Consider the following 23,539-nt stretch of genomic DNA (forward strand, 5'->3'; position numbering starts at 1 on the left):
TATTATTTTAAACAAAGTTTACAAGAAACCTTTGTGAAATCTTGCTACTTCATTTTTTTTCCTTTCCCTTTCATATTTTGTCTCATTATTAGTAAAGTTAGATTTTTCTTTATCTGTTTTATTTTCACCCAAAATCTTCACATGTCACAACCATACCCAACACACACTTTTGAAATCATCGTTATGACTGAGATAAACTATCTACTCAAAAACTAATTGCTGGTAATCGTCTATTAACGTTTAAATTATAGTAAAATAACACCCAAAGTAATCTATATGTATACAAGTACCTAACACTTGTTATTGAAAGAAATAGAACAAAAAACTTAATTTTGACTCTTTAAAAGCAATGCGGTTTACATTACAGATTATGTCAATGTATGACGCTGACTCTATGCAATAATGTAAACTTGTTCGAACAAACATACTTCATAGTTTATCCTTTTCATTCTATCTAAAAATCAATATGTATAACTTAGCTGTTATAATGGCTCTCCCTATACCGTACCCTGGTACAACCGTACCCAGTCTCCTCTACCAATTATATTTAATATTTTATTTCAAATGTATTTAATCTCTACAAAACTACCCCTACAAAAATATTTAATATTTTATTTCAAAAATTTTACTGTGTATTCTCAAAACATGCATAAATATACCCTTAAAATTTTAAATAGATGGATTCACTAGTTGTTTTTTTTAATTTCTAAAAATGGCATTCTTTTAGGTTGTCACACTAGGTGTTCCCCTTAACGACTTATTTTTCATTTTCCTATTATGTTTTTAAAATGGGTTCAGTGATATGTATTTTCAGCCTTAATGTGATTTTTTTTAATTACTATATTTGTTACAACTGCTAAATAATTAACATCTAGTTACAGTAATAAACAATTATAAATTTAATAAATAAATTTAATAAAAAGAGCACAAAATAAAGGATAGAATTTTCAATAAAATGATATGCACAGTTAAGTATGTTGATTTAAAATGAAATAAAAGCAAATAATAATAATAATAAAATTGAAAAATAAAACAAATAAAATTTCTGGATAATAGAAATAATATTAGAAAAACAATAAAGTAGAGTGAAAACAATAAGTGAAAGATAATGATAAATATAACAAAATAACAATATTAGAAATAATAATAATAATAATAATAAAAATACCAATGTTAGCGTTTGCAATGAAATATGGTATATTGTCATGTAAATATTATGTTTACTGTTTCTCTATTTGATTAAAAGCTTATTATCCTGTTTTCCTCAGAGCTTCGCATCGAACGAAAGCGCTTGCGGTCGGAAAAGTCTGAATTGCTGAGCCACGTGCGTCAGCTGTGCGCCAGTCTACAGGACAAAGAACAGGAATTAAGGGATTTCATTCGCAACTATGAACAGGTGTGTATGATATCAGAATATTATTAACGAGTTTTTGCTTAGTGGTGCTCAAAATTATTGTCTGGCATTCATAATTCAATATTAAATGTCGTAATGTAAAACTTTTTGTAGCAGGGTAGAGCGGGGTACAATTTGACTCTTAATAAATAAAACATATCAAACAAACAACTATCTGACTGTGTTTATTGACCGTGGTATTGCTATATTAAATGAAATATCATCCGTATTGGGAAAATTGTTATTGCAAAATATATCAGATAGAGATAGGGCAACTGTTGTAAAATGACGTTGATGGACTTAACAGTTGTATCATTAATTTGTACCGAGTTCTTAAAACTTCTTTTGAAAAATATATCAAACAGACTTTTGAATATTATTAAGCAACTGAAAACTAATCAATCATGAATTCAGTTGGTACGTTTTGAAATATGTTTAGTAAACTTCCCAGCTACTGTTTCAACAATGCAAAAATTTGTATTTTTACATTTTTCGAAAATGTGTAACCTGGTCCTTTTTTCGCCATATGTAGGATGAAAAGGGACAGCGAGGGTGCAAAAAGATCCACCAATTTATTTTTAATTTCAATGTGGTTACATAAAAAAACTGTTGAATTTAACTTAAAATCAAGGTAGCCCAATTTGTTTGTGGGAATCAAATGAGCTAGGTGTGAAATTGAGAAAAACAAATGGTTAAGACATTAATTAATTAATATATATTTTTATACAAGGAAATATTTTTTTATATGTTTAATTATTTCCATATATTTGTGGTTGCACATCTTAGCCATTCACTTTAAAATGGCATCGTTAAAAAAATTCGTACTTCACTTGTTTTTAAGATAATGGTGATGGACCTTTTTACCCGCGAACTTATAAGTCTCGCTCTATGCTACTAAATTTGCCATTTGTTGACTTAGCTATTTTTCTTCATACTAAAATACCGATTTAACTAGAGTATTTTTCTGTGTATTTTAAATTACTATAAGTGTTTACTATTCTATTGCTTTTATATTTTATTTCCTTCGCTCTCAAAAATTTCTTAGAACACTTTTTTTTAATAATGCAAAATTATTTAAATTATTGTAGGATGTTGGCCATTGAGTGAAATTTCACAAGTTATTCTATAATCAGTCATCCAATTTTACATTTGATCTAACACAAATATCACAATTTATTGTCATTATGTTTATATATAATAATTTAAAATATATACAAAAAATCTAAAAATAAAAATCTAATCCGAATAAATAATGATAATAAAAATAATTTTTCTGGTTTTAAGAAATCTGTACGTTTATGTTGATATAACTGAAGTTATTTGTAATCATAGAAAATCAAGTATTTCAAATTTGTAATTATGTTTCTAAATCATTCATAAGCAATTTAATAATTTCTCTTTAAAGTTTAAAAACAGCATTCATTTTATATGCTATCAATTATATTAGGGTGTGCGATATATGATAACTTTCATGAAATAAAATAACGCTTTGGGTTTCAATATAGGAATATTCCAACAATTTACAATATGAGAATGATTGATCCGATACCATATCGATTTTTGATTTGAATATATAATATCATTTACATACATCGCATATGTGACTTCTGAAAGCTACTAAATAAATTGCGCAGAAAAAAATTCAACAAACAAATCAATTTGGTATTTTAAAATTCTTGGATTAGTTTTGTACATACTCTTGTCATATTTTGTGGGTTTATTTTAAAATATATATAATTCAATATTTAATACTTTTTTTGTATTTTTCTATGTAGCCTATAGAAGATAAAATAGTTTAGAAAAAAACATCTCTTAATTTTACCTTTTTTTGTCCGCACAATCACCATGCAATATCTATAAATACCATCAATAAATAAAACACTTTTATAACAAAGTTCATAATTATGACATAAGTTTAGATTTTTATGTCGCGAAAACAAACTATTGGGAAAGTGAAATCATACTTTATTATACATTTTTTAAAAATTATTTACATAGATACAAAAAAATTAAATGGACCTATGATCGATAAGAAAACATTAATAGAAATGCTAAAAAAAATCAATGATTTTTATAGTACGTTGAATCTAATGGTAATGAAAGTGGTAGGTTATCATCGTTTTTAAAATTCTTATATTTTTGTTAGAAAATACTCTCATATAGGACGTATATATATGGAAGAGATCAAATTAATATAACGTAGTTTGGATTGAAAATTAATTTATCTTAAGTAATGAAAATATGTTGAGGGTTTCAGAGAGTATTGTTTCGTTTTCAGAAGGATTATTATTTTATTATACCTATATTTTAAATCTATATATTAAGAGTATAAAATTTTTATGAGTAACTGATTATAAAAAAACGAAAGTATATAGCTTCTTCGTCAACAAAGCATTCTGACTATTCATATGGTTTCGTCTACACCACAAATATTTATTCTGGGAAGTTTGCCATAAGTCTACAATCCTCATATGTGACATTTTCACAAAGTCCGCCGCAAGTCCCATATACCTACATATAATATGCAGATGTAGTTTCAATAGAACTGGTTAGAAGATTTTTCTTGCATTTTTTTAAATTATTGTTGTCTGCACACGTCATAATCCAAATATATTTGTCAAATAGAATTGAAGTAAAATTAATCCTCGTCCAACGTAAAACTTTTATCTCAATCGTAGAAAGTTGTCGATTGCTTAACGACTCTCATAATAAGTGACGAAGTGAATTTCCAAGAAAGTTAGGACTCAAATTTTGCGAACCTTTGTAGTTTCTTATGGAGAAACTTTACTTCTGGAATACTTTCGGAATAAATTAAACTTGTTAAGCGTGGTTTGACTATAATTTTTTGTGATTATGCATGTTAATTCAACTATCATCATCTTTCAAGAACTTCAAGAAGAAATAGTAATTTTTATACGAATACCGAGTAAATTTCCAATCACTAATAAGGGTTTAATTGCTCTTACAACTTGCAAGGGTGAAAGGACTTTCAAAGTAAACTCATTTTTTTAGTTCTCTAATAATGAACTGCGAGTTATTTTTGTAATGAAGATATTGCGTCTATATCGAACTGTAAAATACTATTTACTATTTTGGTAAGAAAATTATTAAAAATATAGAAAAATATTTTATTCAAACTATTTTTGTATATTTGATATTGTAAATAAACTTATTCTAATACGTAATATTCGTACTTTTAAGCAAAATTTATTTTTGTTTTCTTAGTTCAACAATACCTATTTTGAATTTAAATTATTTAATAAACTGCAAAACTTGTACTCGTGGCTGCAAAAATTAATTGTTGAGATATGTCACGTAATTCTTTTATTTGCCATGAATAAAATAATATTTAAAGATTTGTTATAAGGATAAAAATGCATTGTATACAGTGCCCGTATCAAAATTCTGGTAACGATTATCACATACCATGTATTTCTTGTAAGATACCTATATCATAGTCACGTATGCCTAAACCTTAAATTCTATGTAGTACGCCCTTTAACTAACTATATAATACGCCTAATACGCCTAATACGCCCTCAACCCTACATACATAATACGCCCAATATTATCTCTTATCTTACAACTATAATTTTTCTTAAACGCTAATTTTTTCGAACCCTACCGAGAATCGAACCCGAGCCCCCTGCGTAAAAGGCTGCGACCTTAACCACTACACCACCGTAGCGCTGAGATTAGTCGCCTTTTTCCGCGTGTCGTCGCTCCACCTTAGTATTCATTACTTAATTAATAGGTAAAGGTACCGTGAAAGAACAGTGCGTCTCTTAATAAATTATTTGTTGGGGACCCAATAGAGTAGTGGTCAAGGCGCTCGACTGCCACGCGGTGGTCCCGGGTTCAATTCCCGATCTAGGCGATAGACAATAGAGTATACGGTAGAGAGAATAGATAATAGAGAAGAGTAAAATATAGCGTATAAACGGTAGAATGTAAGGTTTGTAAGGGGTAAAAAGATACGTAGGGTGTATGTTATATATAATAGGTTAATAGCAAATATTGATGATGCGGTCATAGATATAAATGTAGGAACTGATGATCTTAGGTATCGTACGGTATAATTAGATAGGTAATAATTAGATTTAAGTACTTTAACGATTCGTAATATAGATATTGGGTACTTTTATAAGGGGTAAAAAATACGTAGGGTGTATGTAAGTAGGTACGATTTAGAAGGTAAAGATACGCCTAAGGTAGTATGTATTTAAGTAAAAATAAATACATCATATAACAGTTTCGTATAATGTTTCGTACCATTCACCATTTAACACATTTATATAATGATAAATTATAAATTATGCATTTATAATAGCATTAAAAATATGTATCATATTTAAAAACAATAATGTAATTAAAGTCATACTTCAAAAATGAGATGATCGGTTTGTCATTGTAATTAACATTTAGAAATTAATCTTCATCAGAGAAATGAAGTAATTGCTCATTAATAAATTCTATAATATTCATTCACAACTTCACTCATCGTGTAATAATTGAGTTTGAAAAACTTCATGTAATTAAAATTAACATACATTCATTGACTGCTTGTATTTTATTTACTTTTTCGCTGGCAATATAATCTCATTCTTTGAACAGCTGTAATAACTGTCTTGCCTAAAAAATATTTTTCATTTTAATGACTTCAAAGATTTATAGAATCTACAAATAATATAGAAATAATTTCTAATCAATAAACTTACGTTTAGTACAAATGTTTAATTTGTTTTATTATTTTCAAGGAACAGGGTAAAATATTCTTCTGATTCAGGCATTTTTCATTAAATCAAGATTTGTACTACGATGTAATTTCAAAATGTTTATTTATCTATCTATGTCGATTTCCTTGTTGATATCGGTACGCATGCAACGTTGACGCGGGACGCATACAGCGACAGATATCTATTGACATACGCGACGACTAATCACAATCGACCCGTATAGAAATGATATCATCGAGAGCGAATGACGAATCATTGGCACTCGACTCTTATCTTATCTGCCGTAACGCACTTCCCTTGCATTTGTATGGATTTACACCCTAGTTGCGCCTAAAGAAGTTTTACTTCAAAAATTTCCTGCAAAACATGCAATTCATTTGTGCGTCCTAATGACCCCATTCTTCAACAATATTTATTGCAGGAATAAATTACACGTCTCTCACAACGACGGACTGCACAATGCAAGCGTAGAACTGACGCGGAATAGGCGCTTCATTGTACTTCGAGTTACGAGCATTTTATATCGTGCACTTAAAATACAATCGTTTTACATTTCGATGACATATCATCAAAGAAAACTCTTGAACCCATAAACACGGTCGGACAAAGAGAACCGGGGTCGGCATGTGCCATTATCCGCGGAAATAAATGAGTGTGTTTGTAAAGAGAACGAGAGCCGTTTGTTCCCCACGTTTTTGGCCGTTGAAAAAAGTATACGCGCTGTTCGCAAAAACACTCCTGAAGAGCTTGTATTAATGTCGGTTGCTTTTTAGAAAACAATTCATGACAACGTAAAGCAAAGGTGTCTCCAAAGTGATTGGAAATTTATGTTAATATGAAGAACGAATTATAATACCTTAAGTAGCATACTGGTATTGGAGAAACAAAAAGAATAAAAAAATTGAAAACATTTCTCACAAGAAAAACCTCAGATTTACTCTTCTAGTTTCGGGCAAAAACACTCCTGAAGAGTTTTTATTAATGTGGTTGCTTTTTAGAGAACAATTAATGACAACGAAAAGCAAAGCTGTCTTCAAAGTGATTGGAATTTTATGTTAATAGACAGCACGAATTATAATACCTTAAGCTGCATACTGTTCTTCAGAGAAACAGAAAAAATAAAAAAAGAGATTTCTCACAAGATTTTTAAAAAAAAGTTATAACATTTTAATTTATTACTATTTTGTGCTATCCCTTCAAAAATTATAAAAAGACGTTAGATCTGTTTGCCTCGTGGCTGTCCCTGCTTCCTTGGGGCAAACTTTATATTAAGCTAAAGAATCATATACTATTTTAACGAATCCAATTTTTTTAGGGTAGGTTATTAAAATTGGATATAAATATTTTAAAGGAAAAAACTGGAACAAAATTTCTTAAAATACAACATATTTCGGAATAAAAGAGCATCGAAACTGCTAAATTTGATAAAAAAAATTTGCTCTAATATTATATAAATTTTTCGTAACCTTAACATATACGATATTACTTTTTAATAATAAACCTATTTTAAAAATTCAAAATACTCATGTGTATATTACAATTACTGAGTTTTAAGATATTCTTGGTGGTCTCATTATTTTACAAGCACAATTTGAATAATGTTGGCTAAATCACTTTATTGTCGCATATTATAATAAACAGTTAGCATTGTTTATTTTAAGACCATCAAAATAAATGGGATAATGTATATATGTCAGCACTTTATATATTGTTAATTGCAGCAAAGTGTGCAAGTATTTACGACCAGTTTAACTTTCTGACAGTTTGAAGAGAAGTCACAGTGTGTTGACAAACAAATTATAATTTAATTTAATTAATTTCATTTGATATCTTGACAGCTATGAGTCCGTAGTTTTGATAAGATGAATTATTATTTAAATTAATTTAGAACTAGTGGTGTATGACAGTGAGCTTTAAGAAAAGGTGTTGTTAGTTTTCCAAACTATATTCTATTAATCTTAAATAATTTACAAACTTTCTACAAAGTTTTGAAACATTATCAAAATTTTAGATTTTTCGGAATGATTCTAATATACTAATAGTAAAATATAATAAACAACTAATTTATTTTTTATTATAATTGGAAAAAGCTCAACAGTTAGTTTCAAGTTAGATACACTCCAATCTAATTGAAAACCAGAGCAAACCTTTCAAATTTCTGAATAAAATTTGAAAGCTTTTCTAGTTAATTTAATTTATTAAACTTTGGTCCCGAAACCAAATTTGAAGATTCATATTTCTAAAATCTCCGCCTGAAAATTTTATATAAATATATTATTAAACAAAACACATTTATGATTAAAAAAACAAACGAACGACAAATACTTATAGAAATGTATAAGTTTATTCGATTTTGCTTGGTTGTATATTTTGTCATGTTAGTCTTATTCATATTTGTTATTGCATTTGCATGAAGTTATATGATGGAAGATTTGTGTAGTGAAAATTTAAGAATGACTATTCAGATGTATAATTAGCATAACTTCAAATGTAAAGGTAAGTTTAATTTTTTCAAATTACTCATTTCTTTGACGTTTTTTGATTATTCGTAACTATTGCAATATTTTTGAAGAATTACAAGATTTTTACACATAATTTAAGGAGTCTTGAGAATTACCCTAAAAACAATGTGGTTTGGGGGGTATATTATAGAAATTATATAAGTCCTGATTAAAATGTACAATTATATAGAATCATGGCACAAAATGTTATTTAATACAATTAATTATTTATATAAATAACTAATTGTTTTTATTAAATAGACATTAATTTTAAATATAATTTTGTTTGGTGTTTAATTATAATTTTAATTTTGAGCTGATTTTATCCTCTAGTTCTTTTTATGAAAATGTCATCTGCCCATTTTTTTTGTGTTTGGCTCTTAGCTAATAAAAATATCGCTTCAAACCCATATGGATATTTTTTTGTTTAATTATTTTTCTATTCGTCATAAATATAGTCTTGTTCACAATTTTAGTGATATAATTATCTTATTGAATTTCAATATACTAGCGATAAAAGTTACTTACCTCATTGATAAATATGAAGTGATACTTGCAACTATGCAAATCCAATTTTAAAGAAGCAACTATCATATAAAATAACTTTACAATATTCACCTGACTCAATGATCATAGTGCTGAATTAATTACTATAATAGTATTATATTATTATATGATATTATTTAGTCACCAAAAAAGTAGTACAAAGCGATGTACAAAATCAATTATTTAGAGCCGATTTTGCATTCAAATCGTTAATTATCGGATTTTGAAGTAAAATGTCTGAAATATCTGAAAAAAATGCAGTTTTAGAAAGTGTTAAAAAATAATGTTCAAAGTCATACGAATAGAAAAACTGGTGTTGCCACGTCTGAGATCTATTTACAGAAAAAAAATCATTATATTCTTCCAATTATATTTGTTAATATGAGTTGGTTAAAATGAGTCCAACTGGAATCCATCCATCCAGAAAGACGAAGCTGCTCCAATCGCTTCTACATAATTTCATTCCATCTATGTACATATATCTATCATATAACCTATTTTTCAGATCCTAATATAGTTAGATTAGTAGTTATAGAAAAAAAAATCATTATACTCTTGCAATTATATTAGTTAATATGAGTTGTTTAAAATGAGTCCAACTGGAATCCATTATTTCATTATGAAAGACGAAGGTGCTCCAATCGCTTCTACATAATTTCGTTCCATCCATGTACATATATCTATCATATAACCTATTTTTTTAGATCCTAATATAGTTAGGTTGGTAGTTATTAAGTATCCATAGCTTTTAAATATTTCTTCATAAAATCATCATCATTCAAAATAAATACAATTTTACTAACAAATTCATATCATTAATAGTCATTTTTGACAAAAATTAAAAAAGAATGAGATTAAAAAAATCATTTTCTGTACCGCGTTACAGCAGCGCGCCAATTCGGATCGCGATAGAGAGCGCTGGAGTCTCTTGCGGCACGCGCGGGACGAGGCCGAAAGATCGCTCGCTCTGGCCGCCCAATTATCGGCCAGAGAGAAACAATTGCAAAGGGCTCAGGATCAATTGCAAGAAGTGAGTAGTTTTTTGAAAATTCGAACTAACTTCAACTTTTAATAAAAGTCATTATATAATAGTCAACTAACAATTATTGATCACACACCGCACAATCAAGAGCTTTTAGCACATCTCATAATTCGAATCAAAATAGTTTCCATTTGTTAGTGTTTGTTGGTTACCTAATTATAATTATATTATTCACAATAATTTAAATTTTATTTTTTATGTTTTATTAACTAAAAAACTTTTATTAAACTTGCAGCTGTTTTACTACAGTGTTGTATAGAAATTTAAAAACAAGTTTAGTATATCTCCTCTGAATTTCACATAACTTACTAACTAAACATTAATACTAACCATTATTATTTATTATTAACCTTTTGCCAATCCAGGGATTTGTGTGTGTTTTTTTTTTTAATTTTATTTTCAATAGCAATCAGACAATTCTATGAGCTATTTGGCTTATGTCACTAGCACACATGCACTAAAATCTAATTATGACGAGTATCAGCTTGTTTTAAGTGTTGATTTTTTTTACCAATTTAATTTTTTTTACCATAATTTGTGTTTCTAAATAATAATTAAAAAGATTGTGATAGTTTTAAGATGATTGTTAATTTTATTTTCATAGTTAATTTTAATTTTTTCTGAAGTCGCTGGGTAAAAGATCATATTATTTTCTATTGATCTTCCATATTACCCAAAGTATTTAAATTCAATATTGGATATTCTATGTTTTTCTATAAATATACTACGATTTCTAATTTCTAGAAAATGTTGACAACTCACGCACATTAAAATACATAACAATTAACAAAAGAACTTGTAAAAAATATAACTATGTACTAAAATTCCTATTTAAGGTAACGCAATTTGTGTCAAAAGTAATGATCTATTTGAGCAAAACAGTAATCAAACGCTTAAGCCATCTTGCATAGTATTGCTGTTTAAATTCTGATCCATATATTTTATTTGCTTTTGTTCCGCAATTACATTTGGGATCTGATGAAATTGTTTCGTTAATTTTAATATACATTTTAAATATATATTATATATTCGCATGATTTGTATTCACTTGCATGTTTAATGTTTAACCGTAAATTATTGCATGCAATTCAGCGTAAGTTTTGTACCTTTTTTGCATTAAGTTTTAAGTACCATTTCAACCTTTTAAATAATATTAATATACAAATATGTCAATTCATTTTTATTTTTAACTACATCAAATCAATCAATTGCACTCATAATATATAATTGTAAATTTTCCTATTAGTATAAAAGACTTTGTTTTTTTTTTTAGGTAAAAATAATTTTGGGTAGAATTATGATTTAGTTGAATCAGAATAATATAATCATGGCCATATTAAAACCTTCGACACTTCTGTAAAAGTGTGACTACTACTTTTCAAAGTGAATTTTTTCATAAATTGTGAATAAAATCAAAAATCATCATAGAATATTTAATATATCAATTCATAATAACCTTGAAACTTTAATTGTAGCTTGTGCAAAAAATAAGGCAAGTATGCCCTTATATAGTCTCATATAAATATTCAAGATTTTTTTTATCTGTAATACTAAGGTTACCATACGTCCCGGGTTGGCCGGGACAGTCCCGGATTTCCACCTTGTGTCCCGGGTTATTTTAAAAGCATGATTTGTAACGGATTTAGATCTTTTGTCCCGGATTGTCCCGATTTTTCGAAAATCAGCAGATGAATTAACAAAAATTATGAAAAAAACGAACAAGTGCTAATTTTTTTAAAATATCCATGAATAAAATTGACTAAAATATTATACAAGGCTCAAAAGCGCAAAAAACATATAGATCGATATAAGATATAATATCATAGATGAAAAAATATAATATAATAATCGAATAATCGACATGTAATCTTATTCTTACCGAAAGTCCGCAATTCCTATAAAAAAGATGAATATAAAAAAATTCTTATTATATACCCCTCGTCCCGGATTAGCATAACTAAAAATTGCCGTCCCGGTTTTGACTTTGAAAAATATGGTCACCTTAGTAATACAGTCAAAAGTATATATTTTATTTTTTAATATAGGTGATCGAAAGTTGTCAATTGACATAGCTACAATATTTTACAAATAGTCAAAAAAGTAAATATTCATTTAAAATAATATTATTTTTCCAGGCACGTCGACAACTATCTGGCGGCGGATGCATGTCCGACCAAGAGTCCTTGGCTTCCCTACCACGAGGTCCTGTAACTCCGCCAGCTAGCCTCTTAGGCGGCAGTAGCATGGGCCACGGCGGAGGAGCAAGCGGCGGCTGCGAACGCGGTTCATGCTCGGCGGACAGCGGCGTGCGAGGTTCCAGTGATCGCGAGAGTGCTGCGGGCAACCTGTCGGACGGTGGCCGATCGGAATGCGCGGGCGCCGCTTCTGTGAGCGGCGGTAACGCGCCGTCGATCACTGTGGATCCTGATAGTCTGTCTATTGTTTCTTCGTCATGTGCGCCCCACATGTATCAATGTAAGTGTCAAATTTTTTTTTTATTTATTGTTAATAGAAAATCTTGGATGTTACCTAATACAATACAAGTAATAATTGCATATGCATCGAATTTAATCTAATTGATCTCGTCATCAAAAGGCGAGATACAGTCACTCCGTTAACGCGGCAAGTGCGTACATTGCACTATAGGGACCGTGCTATAAAAAACTCGTATTTAACATGCAATTCAGGCTAATTCGTAGTGCGTTCTATGGAACCTTATATAGTGCAGTAAGGGAACTGCGCTATGAGAGACTCAGAGTTAGTACAAATCGCACCATATTATATTATCGTGTTGTATGGAGACTAAGGAATACAACTTGAAGTAGGAGTAATACGGACGAAATAACATGTATGACATAAACACCTTATTCAAAAATTGGCGCAACGCAGTAGTCAGTTCAAACGTGTTCTTAGACAGCTATTATATAATCAGGCATGTCTAAAAGATAAAAGTCGATAACAAAACTTACATTAACACCCTTTTGATATCAAGTTTCTAGAATCACTCATAGGTTGCGCAAGGGACTTATGGGCTGTTTAACAAAAACAGTGTAATAGGAAATCCGTGTAGTCGGACGGATGTCGGATTTTTAGCTCTGCGTGGTATAGGAACCGTGTACCCAGAGTGCCGTGTTAACGGAGGGTTGACTGTATATATTTGTCCATTAATGAAAGTTACTCAATAGTAGCTACTTATAAATTACTCGCACTTTATTAAAATTATCAAGTGTGGGGCCGATTCCGCCGTAAGACAGACCAATGTTATGGCAAGGTTAGGTAAAGCTGCGTTATTTACGTAGCGTTTCCATACAAAATGGTACAAAATTCTGTCAAAATCTCAATAACATTTGAGTCAAGTTGCATTTTATGTATAGAACGCCTCATCACACAGCAAATACATAACATTTTGTTTGACGGTTTAACAGTTTATTTGACGTCAGAATCGTATGTGGCGGTATGGTTTTATCGCAATACTGTATTTATTGTTTAACTAATTCGTATAATGTCCTTGTGAGTTTAATCTTATAAACATTCAGTTTTGTTTTTTATAAATTTTAAAACACGAAATTTGAGTATCAATCTTCGCATCACATTCTATTTCGATTAATGAATTCATTAAGTTTTGTGCATGAAAAAGTCTTTTACTTACTTCAAGTTAAATATTTATGTAATTAATATACTAATCGATTTTTTATTAGTTTTGAAAGAATCGCTATATGAAATTTCTTAAAATCACTACTGCCGTCATATTTTTACTGTAATTTACAGTCAACAGATGTTTTAGTACTAAATTATACGCATTAATTATTGTTCTATTGGGTAAAAACTATAGCCTTTAGTTAGGAATATTCATGTAACTAAAGTCGAATTTTATTGCAACTTTATAAAATAGAATGAAAAGAATAGAAAATAGAAACAAAAGAGGAGATAATTTGTACTGAATTTTCCTAAATAATTACATAAAATTTTTAATATCCTTTAAAAATAAATTAAAATCTATATTAAATTGGCATTAAAATATATAATTGAAAATATATATTTTTCCATTAAAATATTTTCAATTGGCATTAAAATTTTACTTACTAAAATTTATTGGATTGTTCGTTGCTCATGCATTCGGATCACACAGTCTTTGAATCTGGTATGTATTATTGCCAGATTGTAATTTTATATCAAAATCTTTGTTCATTTTTGTCAAATTTATATCATGTATATGTATATAACATGTATATGTTTATAAATTGTTCATTTTTTTAGTATTAGTTTATTAGAAATCTTATTTGATTAAAATTAATATGTAACTTATATCAGAACTTTCTTTCTATCATCTTTTTTCACAACTCTCATTGTTATATTCATGTGAAATAAATATTTAGCTCATGATCATTATTTATTTATCTATGTTATTGCACCAATAAAGTTATAAAGTAAAGTAAAACGGTTAGACTAGTTAGTAAAACTTTACAAATATCACCCAGATGCAAATAATTATTTTTTATGTTTTTTTTATCCATAACAAAGGCCATTATTTATGGATGTATTGCACAATCGTTCATTGCTTTCTGTGAAATTTCTAGTTCAATTAAGTTTTATTTCAATTACTGTGATCTTATTTAAACTTCTAGTACATTTTTTGACTTTTATTCTTTTGCAGCTGTAGGGTCGCCGAAAGAGCGAAGTCCAACATTGTCACCACTAAATGCTGGTGCTTATTCACGATCTGTGGATGCAGCATCTTTATCTAGAAGTGTCGAACAACTAGGAAGTCCTTTAGATGCGGACCCGCCACCTGCTCCGATGGGTGCAAGGCGGTCTAAGACAGGAGTAGCCGGCACATTCGGTGGTAGAACTGGTCGAGGCGCAGGTGGAACTTGGGGTAGTATATCTCGTGTCTTTGCACGCTCCAAGCATAGGAGCAAGATGGCATTGCAAAGTGAAATAGGTAAAAAAATATATTCTAAATAATCGTATTTATTATGATTTAATTGCTTTTTTATTTTTATAATAGACACAAATGGACCAACAGACACATGGAGCCCATTAACTGAGGAAGGATATGCAGAAAAACTTCGTCTGTTACGCGAAGCTAGTACAATGCCCATCGAACGCTGGCGTGCTCCTATGGTTCTCGCTTGGTTAGAAGTAGCTTTAGGGATGCCACAATACGGCCCAAGATGTGCAGAAAATATTAAAAGCGGAAAGGTAATGTCCTAATACATTCTTCAAATTCATTCATTTTCTATCACAAATATTTAATGCGTAATCATTTTTTTTATTCCAGGTTCTCTTAGAACTCTCGGACGCCGAACTAGAAGCTGGTCTAGGTACAACTCATCCTATGCATCGAAAGAAACTCAGGCTGGCAATTGAAGAACAACGAAGACCAGAATTATGTCGTTATCCCGCTATTTCACAATTAGGACATACATGGGTCGCCGCTGAATGGCTGCCTGACTTAGGACTTGCTCAGGTAATATTACATCAGATGTCAAGTATGAGCATAATATTTAATACTGGAAAGAGAAAATAAACAACTTGCAAATAGTTACAAATTCTATATTTTGTAATATATATGCCTGTTATAAATATCTATTTAAACATCATTACAAGTAGTTTGGTTGTGACCAAAATCTAATGACCAAACCCATACCAAACCGATGCTTTGGTCGTACTATCAAGTGCAGTTTTATCTGCTGTTTAATACCAATTCATAACCGAAACCTAAATATAGCCATAAACATGGTTGGTTTTTTAGCCGCTTTTTGAGCTGATTCAAATAATTTATTGATGTCTCATAATACATTTATGCTAGATCTATATACATAAATCAATTTATCGGACTATACGACGTCTTAACCATATTCTAATAATTTATTATGTATAAGTAGAAGTTAATATGACATCTTTGTTGAATTAAAGTATGCTGAAAATTTTGCTGCGAGCATGGTAGACGCTAGAATGCTGGACACATTGTCCAAAAAGGAACTCGAAAAGTTCCTAGGAGTGACTCGGAAATTCCACCAAGCAAGTGTTGTACATGGTATTCATTTATTAAGGATAATGAAATATGATAGACAGGTATAGCAATTCATAATATCATTGTTTAATACAGTTTCTTGTTTAATATTGTATTGCATTATAATTTATTTTTGTTAGGCATTGGCTATTAGAAGGCACAAATGCGAAACTATGGATGCTGATCCGTTGGTTTGGACGAATCAAAGATTTATTAGATGGGCGCGTGCAATTGATTTAGTTGAATATGCAGACAATCTTAAAGGTACTACATCTTTTCACTTTATCATATTTAATATTTCAATTAATTTAACTCAAAAAAATAACAAAATTTCCTTCTAATTCTAGATAGTGGAGTGCATGGAGGTTTAGTTGTTTTAGAGCCTTCTTTTAATGGTGACACAATGGCAACAGCTTTAGGAATTCCACCAAATAAAAATATTATACGAAGGCATTTGGCGACTGAGTTGGAAGCTCTAGTTCTACCTGCCAGGTAATATTTTTCATAAATTTTAAGAAGCATGTTGATTAGTAAAAATAAGCATTTATAATTTATTTCAATACTATACACTCATATTCCATCATCAGCTTCGATTATCAAAATGACACATTTAAACACTTGATAATACAAAATAGTTTCAAAATACCGATTAGCATTAATGGACGTGTTAGATGGAAATTGTATTACAGTAGGAAAAATAGGACTGTTTTTGTTTGAAATAATTACAGTAAAAAATTTCAATTTTATTTACTAAAACCACTATTTTCTTTCTACTTCCAAAGTACAAGGAAAGAAAACGCTCCCGTTGCGTTTGGCGCCTGGCTATTGAAAAGCGTCTAACGCAACATATGCGTGCGCTACAGTATTACTTTAATTTGCATAACACCATTAGCGTTTTTTCTTTATGCAGAAATGGGAGATCTTTTGTATGCGTATCGTTTGATTTTAAAGTAATGCAATTGGAAGAGCATTAGATTAATTTCAATTATAGTGAATTATAAATAAATCTTTGATAAATCTAGTATGTGATATTGTGCTCTCACATAAAATCTAGAGCAATATTGAGCATATGATTTTGCGTACTTGTTCAATATGTAAGCATCAAAATTTATCTTGTAAATATAGTTTCACGTTAAATCATTGGTATTTGTCATGTACGATCAGTTTGTATGAAATTTTCATATCGACAATCACCATCATCACCGCTCCGCGTCATATACACCAAAATAGCCACCATCACCACATATTATCACAAACACCCGTTTCGCTGTTCATTTTGCAATGAAAATGTTTTTTGTAAGCGTTTGCCTTATTGAACCTACAGGTATGTCGTTTTCTGCGAAATGGAAGAACTGCAAGCCGAAGTACCGCGTTCATCCAGCCACCAACACAAGAACTCTAGCAATAGATAAACAGTTTTCGATAATATCATAAATAATTACACCAAACTTATTCCTTTAAATAATTCCTAGGAAATACCATTTTATTGTTACTTTGTGCCAATTTGTTTTTATTCGTATATCAATAATGTTACCAATTTTTGTAACATGCAATCAATGGTGACCTTTGTATCACGTTGAACCACTGCAAACTAAAAATGGATTTGTAATAAATGTTAAACGATTCTTAAACTTGCTTTTTGATGCGTTTTTAAAATTGTTGTTTTACTTATGTTTATTTCAAATGGAGATAGTATAAAGAATTAAATGGCTAGAGGATTGTAATAGAACTACATTGTTGAAAGTCGTACAATAAATTTCGTGTATAATTAATTAAAAGCTAAAAGTTCTGCATCGCACTTTATTTTTTGATAGTATATAACAATTAATGTACATAATTTAAATTACCTTGGATTTTATTATTTTAAGCAGCCATTTAATGTCGTAAACGTTTGTAAAACATATCTCAAAACAATCTATTGAATCTCCAATTTTACAATTTAACACTACTGTTGTGCAATAAATAATTGAAACACATGTTGTAATGAAATAAAATAACTTCTTCAACCCAAGATTTTTTAATAAATGGTGAGCATAATTGTTCTTTCATGTGATAGATCTAGATTGTGTCAATATATCTTTATCGATGGATCATCATCAATCACGCATGTAACTGTTGTCGAAGGAAATAATTGATCGAATTAACAAACAAACAACGACATTACTAAATATTGTTTTTAATTATTTTGCCGTTAAGCACATGCATATTTACCACTATTTCATTACTGTCAATTTTTTATCTTCAGCTTTGCCACTTTTGAATGTTAAAAACGTGGATGTTTTAGATTTTTTTCAATGCAATTGGGGTTTTTGTTTGTTTCTGTTTCACGAATGCTCTTATGCATAGGTTGATGTTTTTCCATGGCTTGTGTGTTTTAATGTTATAAAGAATAGGTCATGACCGTGATATCTGTTAATTTTTAGATAGAACAGAATAACACTCGTAAAAAATTTTGCCTTACCTTTCAAAACAAGTTAAAACTTACAAAACTCAACAAGTCATCGATATCAAAACGGCTAAGATTTTAGCAAAATGTTGAAAATATTTTGCAAAATTTTGAATGATTGTGTTGGTGTAGATGATGTGCACAATAAAATAAATTATGTTCTAAATAATTTTAAACTTGATGCTGCTTGTTTTAAATGTATGCATTCTAGAGACTTTTGTAAATTTTTTCCCATATATGGACTTTTTTATGCATTCGAAATATAACTCACAAAAAGATAGTACTCACGTATATATTTGGCTGACTTGCATATATTGAACAAATATTTAATAGAATTTTGATGCAGTTTTGTACGCCGGCACAAAATAAGTCTATTTGATTGTCGACTTATTAAAATAAATTCTAGAAATAAATTCAATTTCCAATGATTTATTTTATTTTTTATACTCATTGTCAGAAGCCTTGTTATAGAATTAATATAAAATATTCCATTTTTAAAATAAATTAAAAAATTTGAATTATTTCTACTGTCAGTATGTAACAATTCTAATAATCATAATGCCAAAAGCAGAAATTTCTAATAGGAAACTAATGTTATGATACTTTACTGTTCATACCCGGTCTAAACCACCAATCACTGGATTGACATTCGATTTTGTTAATGCTGTTTCGACCGAAAATTTGCTAAGGTGCAAATATTTAAAAAAAAAACAAGACTTCAATATTGTCCAAAAAAGTTGACTAAAAAATCAAATAGACAAAAAATATTTTAATTATAATATATAATATAATATATTGCAGTCTAAATCAGCAATTCTTACCAAAACAACATCAAAATTTATAGTGCCACGATACGAATGCATAACATTGTCCATATAATGTTGATATTGTGACATCCAGGCATTTCAATAGATATATTTAGGTTTTTATATTATTTGAAATGTCCGATTTTACAGCATTTTGTTTCACAAAGATTTTGGTTAAATTGTGGTTATCTATAACATAGCATCATAAAACAATACATTTTTAATATAAAAATTTGCGAAACAAATATGTTTATCTATGCAAACATTATTGATAGCCAGAATTGCTAAAACGAAATAATTTCCTAGAAGCATTAATTGAATATTTCTCGTACGTTAGATACCGATTTATGGATGGCGAGCAAACTTGCACTGCTTGTTTAATATTATATTTGTTTTATAATTTTGCTTGATAATTGATGTGTAAAAACAATATATGTACGTCAGGGCAATGCTGGGTCAGGGGCTGCGATATCGAGGTCCAGTAGCGACTTACGGCTCCGACAGAACATTGGGGCAGGCTTCGTCCAGATCTTACACCACGGGGTTAGATTTGACGGAAAGACGGGGAAGTCTACGGGTAAGATATGTCCAAAATAGACGATTATGTGATCACACTGAAAGTTCTTCATTAGGTTTTAATTTAGTTTTTATTTGCTGCTGGCGTATTTCAAACTACATACAAATTCTACTCTTCTAGTTCTATGGATAACCACTCTGGCGAGTTATCGGTTACGATTTTTTTTTAACTTATTTATGCTTTGAAATTTTAAACGGCTAGTATCCACATATCACATTACTAGGATACTGTTTCGATTTTAAATTGTGCACGGAGTTACATTTTGAATATTCATGTTTTTTTTTACTTTTTTTTTTAAACAAAACTTCACTATTTTGAGCAAATGAGCCAGAACGTGGGCTAGCACCAACTAGTCCCGGGTTCGCTGGTTCGATTCCCGCTACCGCCAAGCCTGACATCAGGCAACTTTGATATCAGATTTCTACTTGAGATTATAGATCTCAAAAATAGACTCTGGTGGGTATAGTTGCATATATAAAAAAATGTCAGCAACTACTTCGAGTATAGATAATTAGTCATAACTGGACTGGACAACTATTGGGTTGCCATCCATTCAAGATTCTTAAAATAAGAAAAGTCAAAACAATTACTGAATGTCCTAAGTATGACAGATTGTAATTAAAATAAAACAATAAAAAAATTGAACAAATAGATATAGATAACATGAAAAATATCAGTAAAATAGGTCTGTAACAAGCAAGTCAGTCCTAATTCTATAACGCAAATATAAAAAACCTAATACCAGAATCTGCGAGTGTGATCACATACTAATATTTAAACTTTCATGAAGAAATTCTGCTCATTAACCTTATAGCAAAATGGCCAGAGTTTCTAAACTATGTGCATGTTCAATATTAACTTGCATGATTTTTGCCTGACTGAATGAGCACATTAATTTTAAAATCGGATATTACTACTTCTAAATATTACTTGTTACTTCTAAATATTAGTTGATCAAATATTTTCTTCGATCAAATTCGGAACTCTAGTGCGATGTAGGAAAATCTGAACAATGACGAATTTTGATATGTAATGTTTAGATATTTCAAATATGTGTAGACATTTGTAATAGGATAATCACCTTATTCCAATTAACAATAAGCTTTAGTTTCGGATACAATGATAATAATGTATAAACATAAAAATTTTATTAATTATATAATAAACAATCAAATTTATATGTATACAGATTTGTTATTAAATATATTTTTGAATAATTTTGATATGTAAAATATTACAACAATAAATTCAGTTGTTCTGGATGAAATATTTCAGGTAAGTTTTACTAAGCGATTTACTCATATAATTAATAATAGTAATTAATAATATACTATTATGAATAGTCTACCCAATTAGCGTTTCTGCCTTTTGGACGCACATTGAATTTCTGACCATTTAATAATATTAAATGGTCAAATAATGACGTTGTAATTTTAAGTAAGGTGAAAACAGTTTCGATTTTGATAGTCACAAAAATGTGCACTTTTGATAAGCCTATCTTTTTATAAATTAGAAACGTATATTAAATTGAGCACATGTGATTTTAGACTCGATTGAGTAAATTTGATTATAAAAGATTAAGGAAAATTGATTATAAACTATGCATATTGATATTTTATGAGTATAAAATCATTTTTGTTACTTCCACCCTATCTAATAACATTAATAATAATTTAATATATCATTAGTATTGCATAATACCCTATGGGTAAGGTATTTTTTTCATTTTCATCATTTTTTCCATGATTGGATATATCTCATGATTACATTTTTTCGGCAATCAAGTAAATTGAACTAAAAAATGTCGGTAAAATAGTCAATAATTTCAGATATTTTGAATTTTTAATGAATATTTGAGATTAGATACGTTAAGATAATTCTTTAAATACAATAGTTATACTATAGCATTCATTTTTATTGTGATGCAGAATGACATAGATGCTACAGCATTAATTGTATATATTAATTAAAATATGATAATTATCAAATTTTAATCGCTATGTATAATCCAATATTGCTGAAACTATATTAACACGTTCGAGGACAGTAAAATTTTCAGAAAGGTACATAAATAGACAGTCATTTTATTTTTAAATTGATTGTGATACCTAAAATTTAATTAATCACTGTTTATAAGAGTAGTTACCTTAAACAATATGGGAATATAATATATTCATATCAAATTCTCGTTGTATTGGTGGTCAGATTATCATATTTTAATATTTATATATAATGAATGCTATAGCTGCCACGTCATTATGTATCGCAAGGAAAATGGATGCTAAAGCATTCACATTCGCGGGCGTGTTAATAATATTGTATTATCTGTAATAGTATCGGAAACATAAATTTTAGTATTATAAGGTACAATATACGTTATCAGTGTCGCATTTCAAGCTGTTGGCTTGTTCATAAAAAATCGTTGAATGTGAGTTAGATGAAATCTTTCAAAATAAAAATGCTATTGTTTAAGAAATTAAAGCCAGAAATAATAATGTTGATTTTGTTCTTAGGGTTCTTTAAGCCGAGCCTTCAAATTAAGACCGCGTTCGGATAAGATGATATCTCCGACGCCTTCGAGTTCCAGCGAAGGAGCATACTCCGTTGGACCTGTCTTCTACGCACCACCATGTCCACCAGGCCCGCCGCCCAGCCACAGGGTGTCTGCACCCCCGCCGTCGGTAAACGACAGTTTACAGCGATCAGCTTTCGCCCAGCATAGGAGGGTAAAGAGTATCAGCGATATCGAAATTGCTGCAGCAATTTCATCGGTTTGATAAGTTTTCATCTCGAATAATTGTTTTTATAGATTTTTTTTATTGAGATTATATTCGTATCATTTGTTATTATTAAAATAACAAAAGTGATTTAAACTGTGAGCACGTAAAATTAATAACGAATCGACTGTTAATATATCAGTTAATATGCTCGTTATTTAACACCAATTGCTGATTTATTTATTATTATTTATTCTATCTGCTTTTATCTCTTTCTCAACTGATTTTATTCCCTCTTAGTTATAGTTAGTAAAAAAAAATCGTTAACTTTTACTATTAGTCTCTCTTTTTGGTTTTGCCTTGAAAATCCACTAATGAAGTCTGCAAATCAATCTAATGAGTAAATCTTAATCTTAAAAATTATTATTATGACCATAGCACATCAATTTTAAGCCTCAATATTACACAAGTTTTATTCGACCAAATGAAGAATCTATAAATAATGATAATGATATTTTAATCAATAATAATGTTAAGAATTTTTTCAAATCAAATAAGCATAAACCATTATCTTTATAATTTTACTCATAACAAGGATAGGTTCTTAAAAGTTTTTATAATTGTAATTTACACATGAAAAGCAAGTCGATTCTGCTGAATAAATATTAATTAATAGAATACTCGCTTATAGGATCTGCTAAAGTTTATCTCTGAGTCCATCTAAAAGACTTTTCATCTATTTTTTCTATATAAAATAAG

At 29.4% G+C, this 23,539-nt stretch overlaps 1 protein-coding gene across 1 annotated transcript in view; it reads left to right on the forward strand.

Moving 5' to 3' along the window:
- The window catches only part of LOC113385804 (kazrin-like), a 47,621-nt gene extending 24,781 nt beyond the window's left edge, over window positions 1-22,840 (forward strand). Inside the window, exons 4-14 of the mRNA XM_026623637.1 lie at window positions 1,269-1,396; window positions 10,063-10,206; window positions 12,354-12,693; window positions 14,873-15,160; window positions 15,227-15,420; window positions 15,500-15,688; window positions 16,138-16,296; window positions 16,375-16,498; window positions 16,582-16,726; window positions 19,931-20,063; window positions 22,577-22,840. Of these exons, the coding sequence (XP_026479422.1) occupies window positions 1,269-1,396; window positions 10,063-10,206; window positions 12,354-12,693; window positions 14,873-15,160; window positions 15,227-15,420; window positions 15,500-15,688; window positions 16,138-16,296; window positions 16,375-16,498; window positions 16,582-16,726; window positions 19,931-20,063; window positions 22,577-22,840 (2,108 nt within the window). The remainder of the gene's footprint in view (window positions 1-1,268; window positions 1,397-10,062; window positions 10,207-12,353; window positions 12,694-14,872; window positions 15,161-15,226; window positions 15,421-15,499; window positions 15,689-16,137; window positions 16,297-16,374; window positions 16,499-16,581; window positions 16,727-19,930; window positions 20,064-22,576) is intronic.
- Window positions 22,841-23,539: the final 699 nt, after the last annotated feature.

Source organism: Ctenocephalides felis, unplaced genomic scaffold (assembly GCF_003426905.1).
Source record: "Ctenocephalides felis isolate EL2017-DRISC unplaced genomic scaffold, ASM342690v1 CF-g0.4_SCAFFOLD_03571, whole genome shotgun sequence".
Taxonomy (NCBI): Eukaryota; Metazoa; Arthropoda; class Insecta; order Siphonaptera; family Pulicidae; genus Ctenocephalides; species Ctenocephalides felis.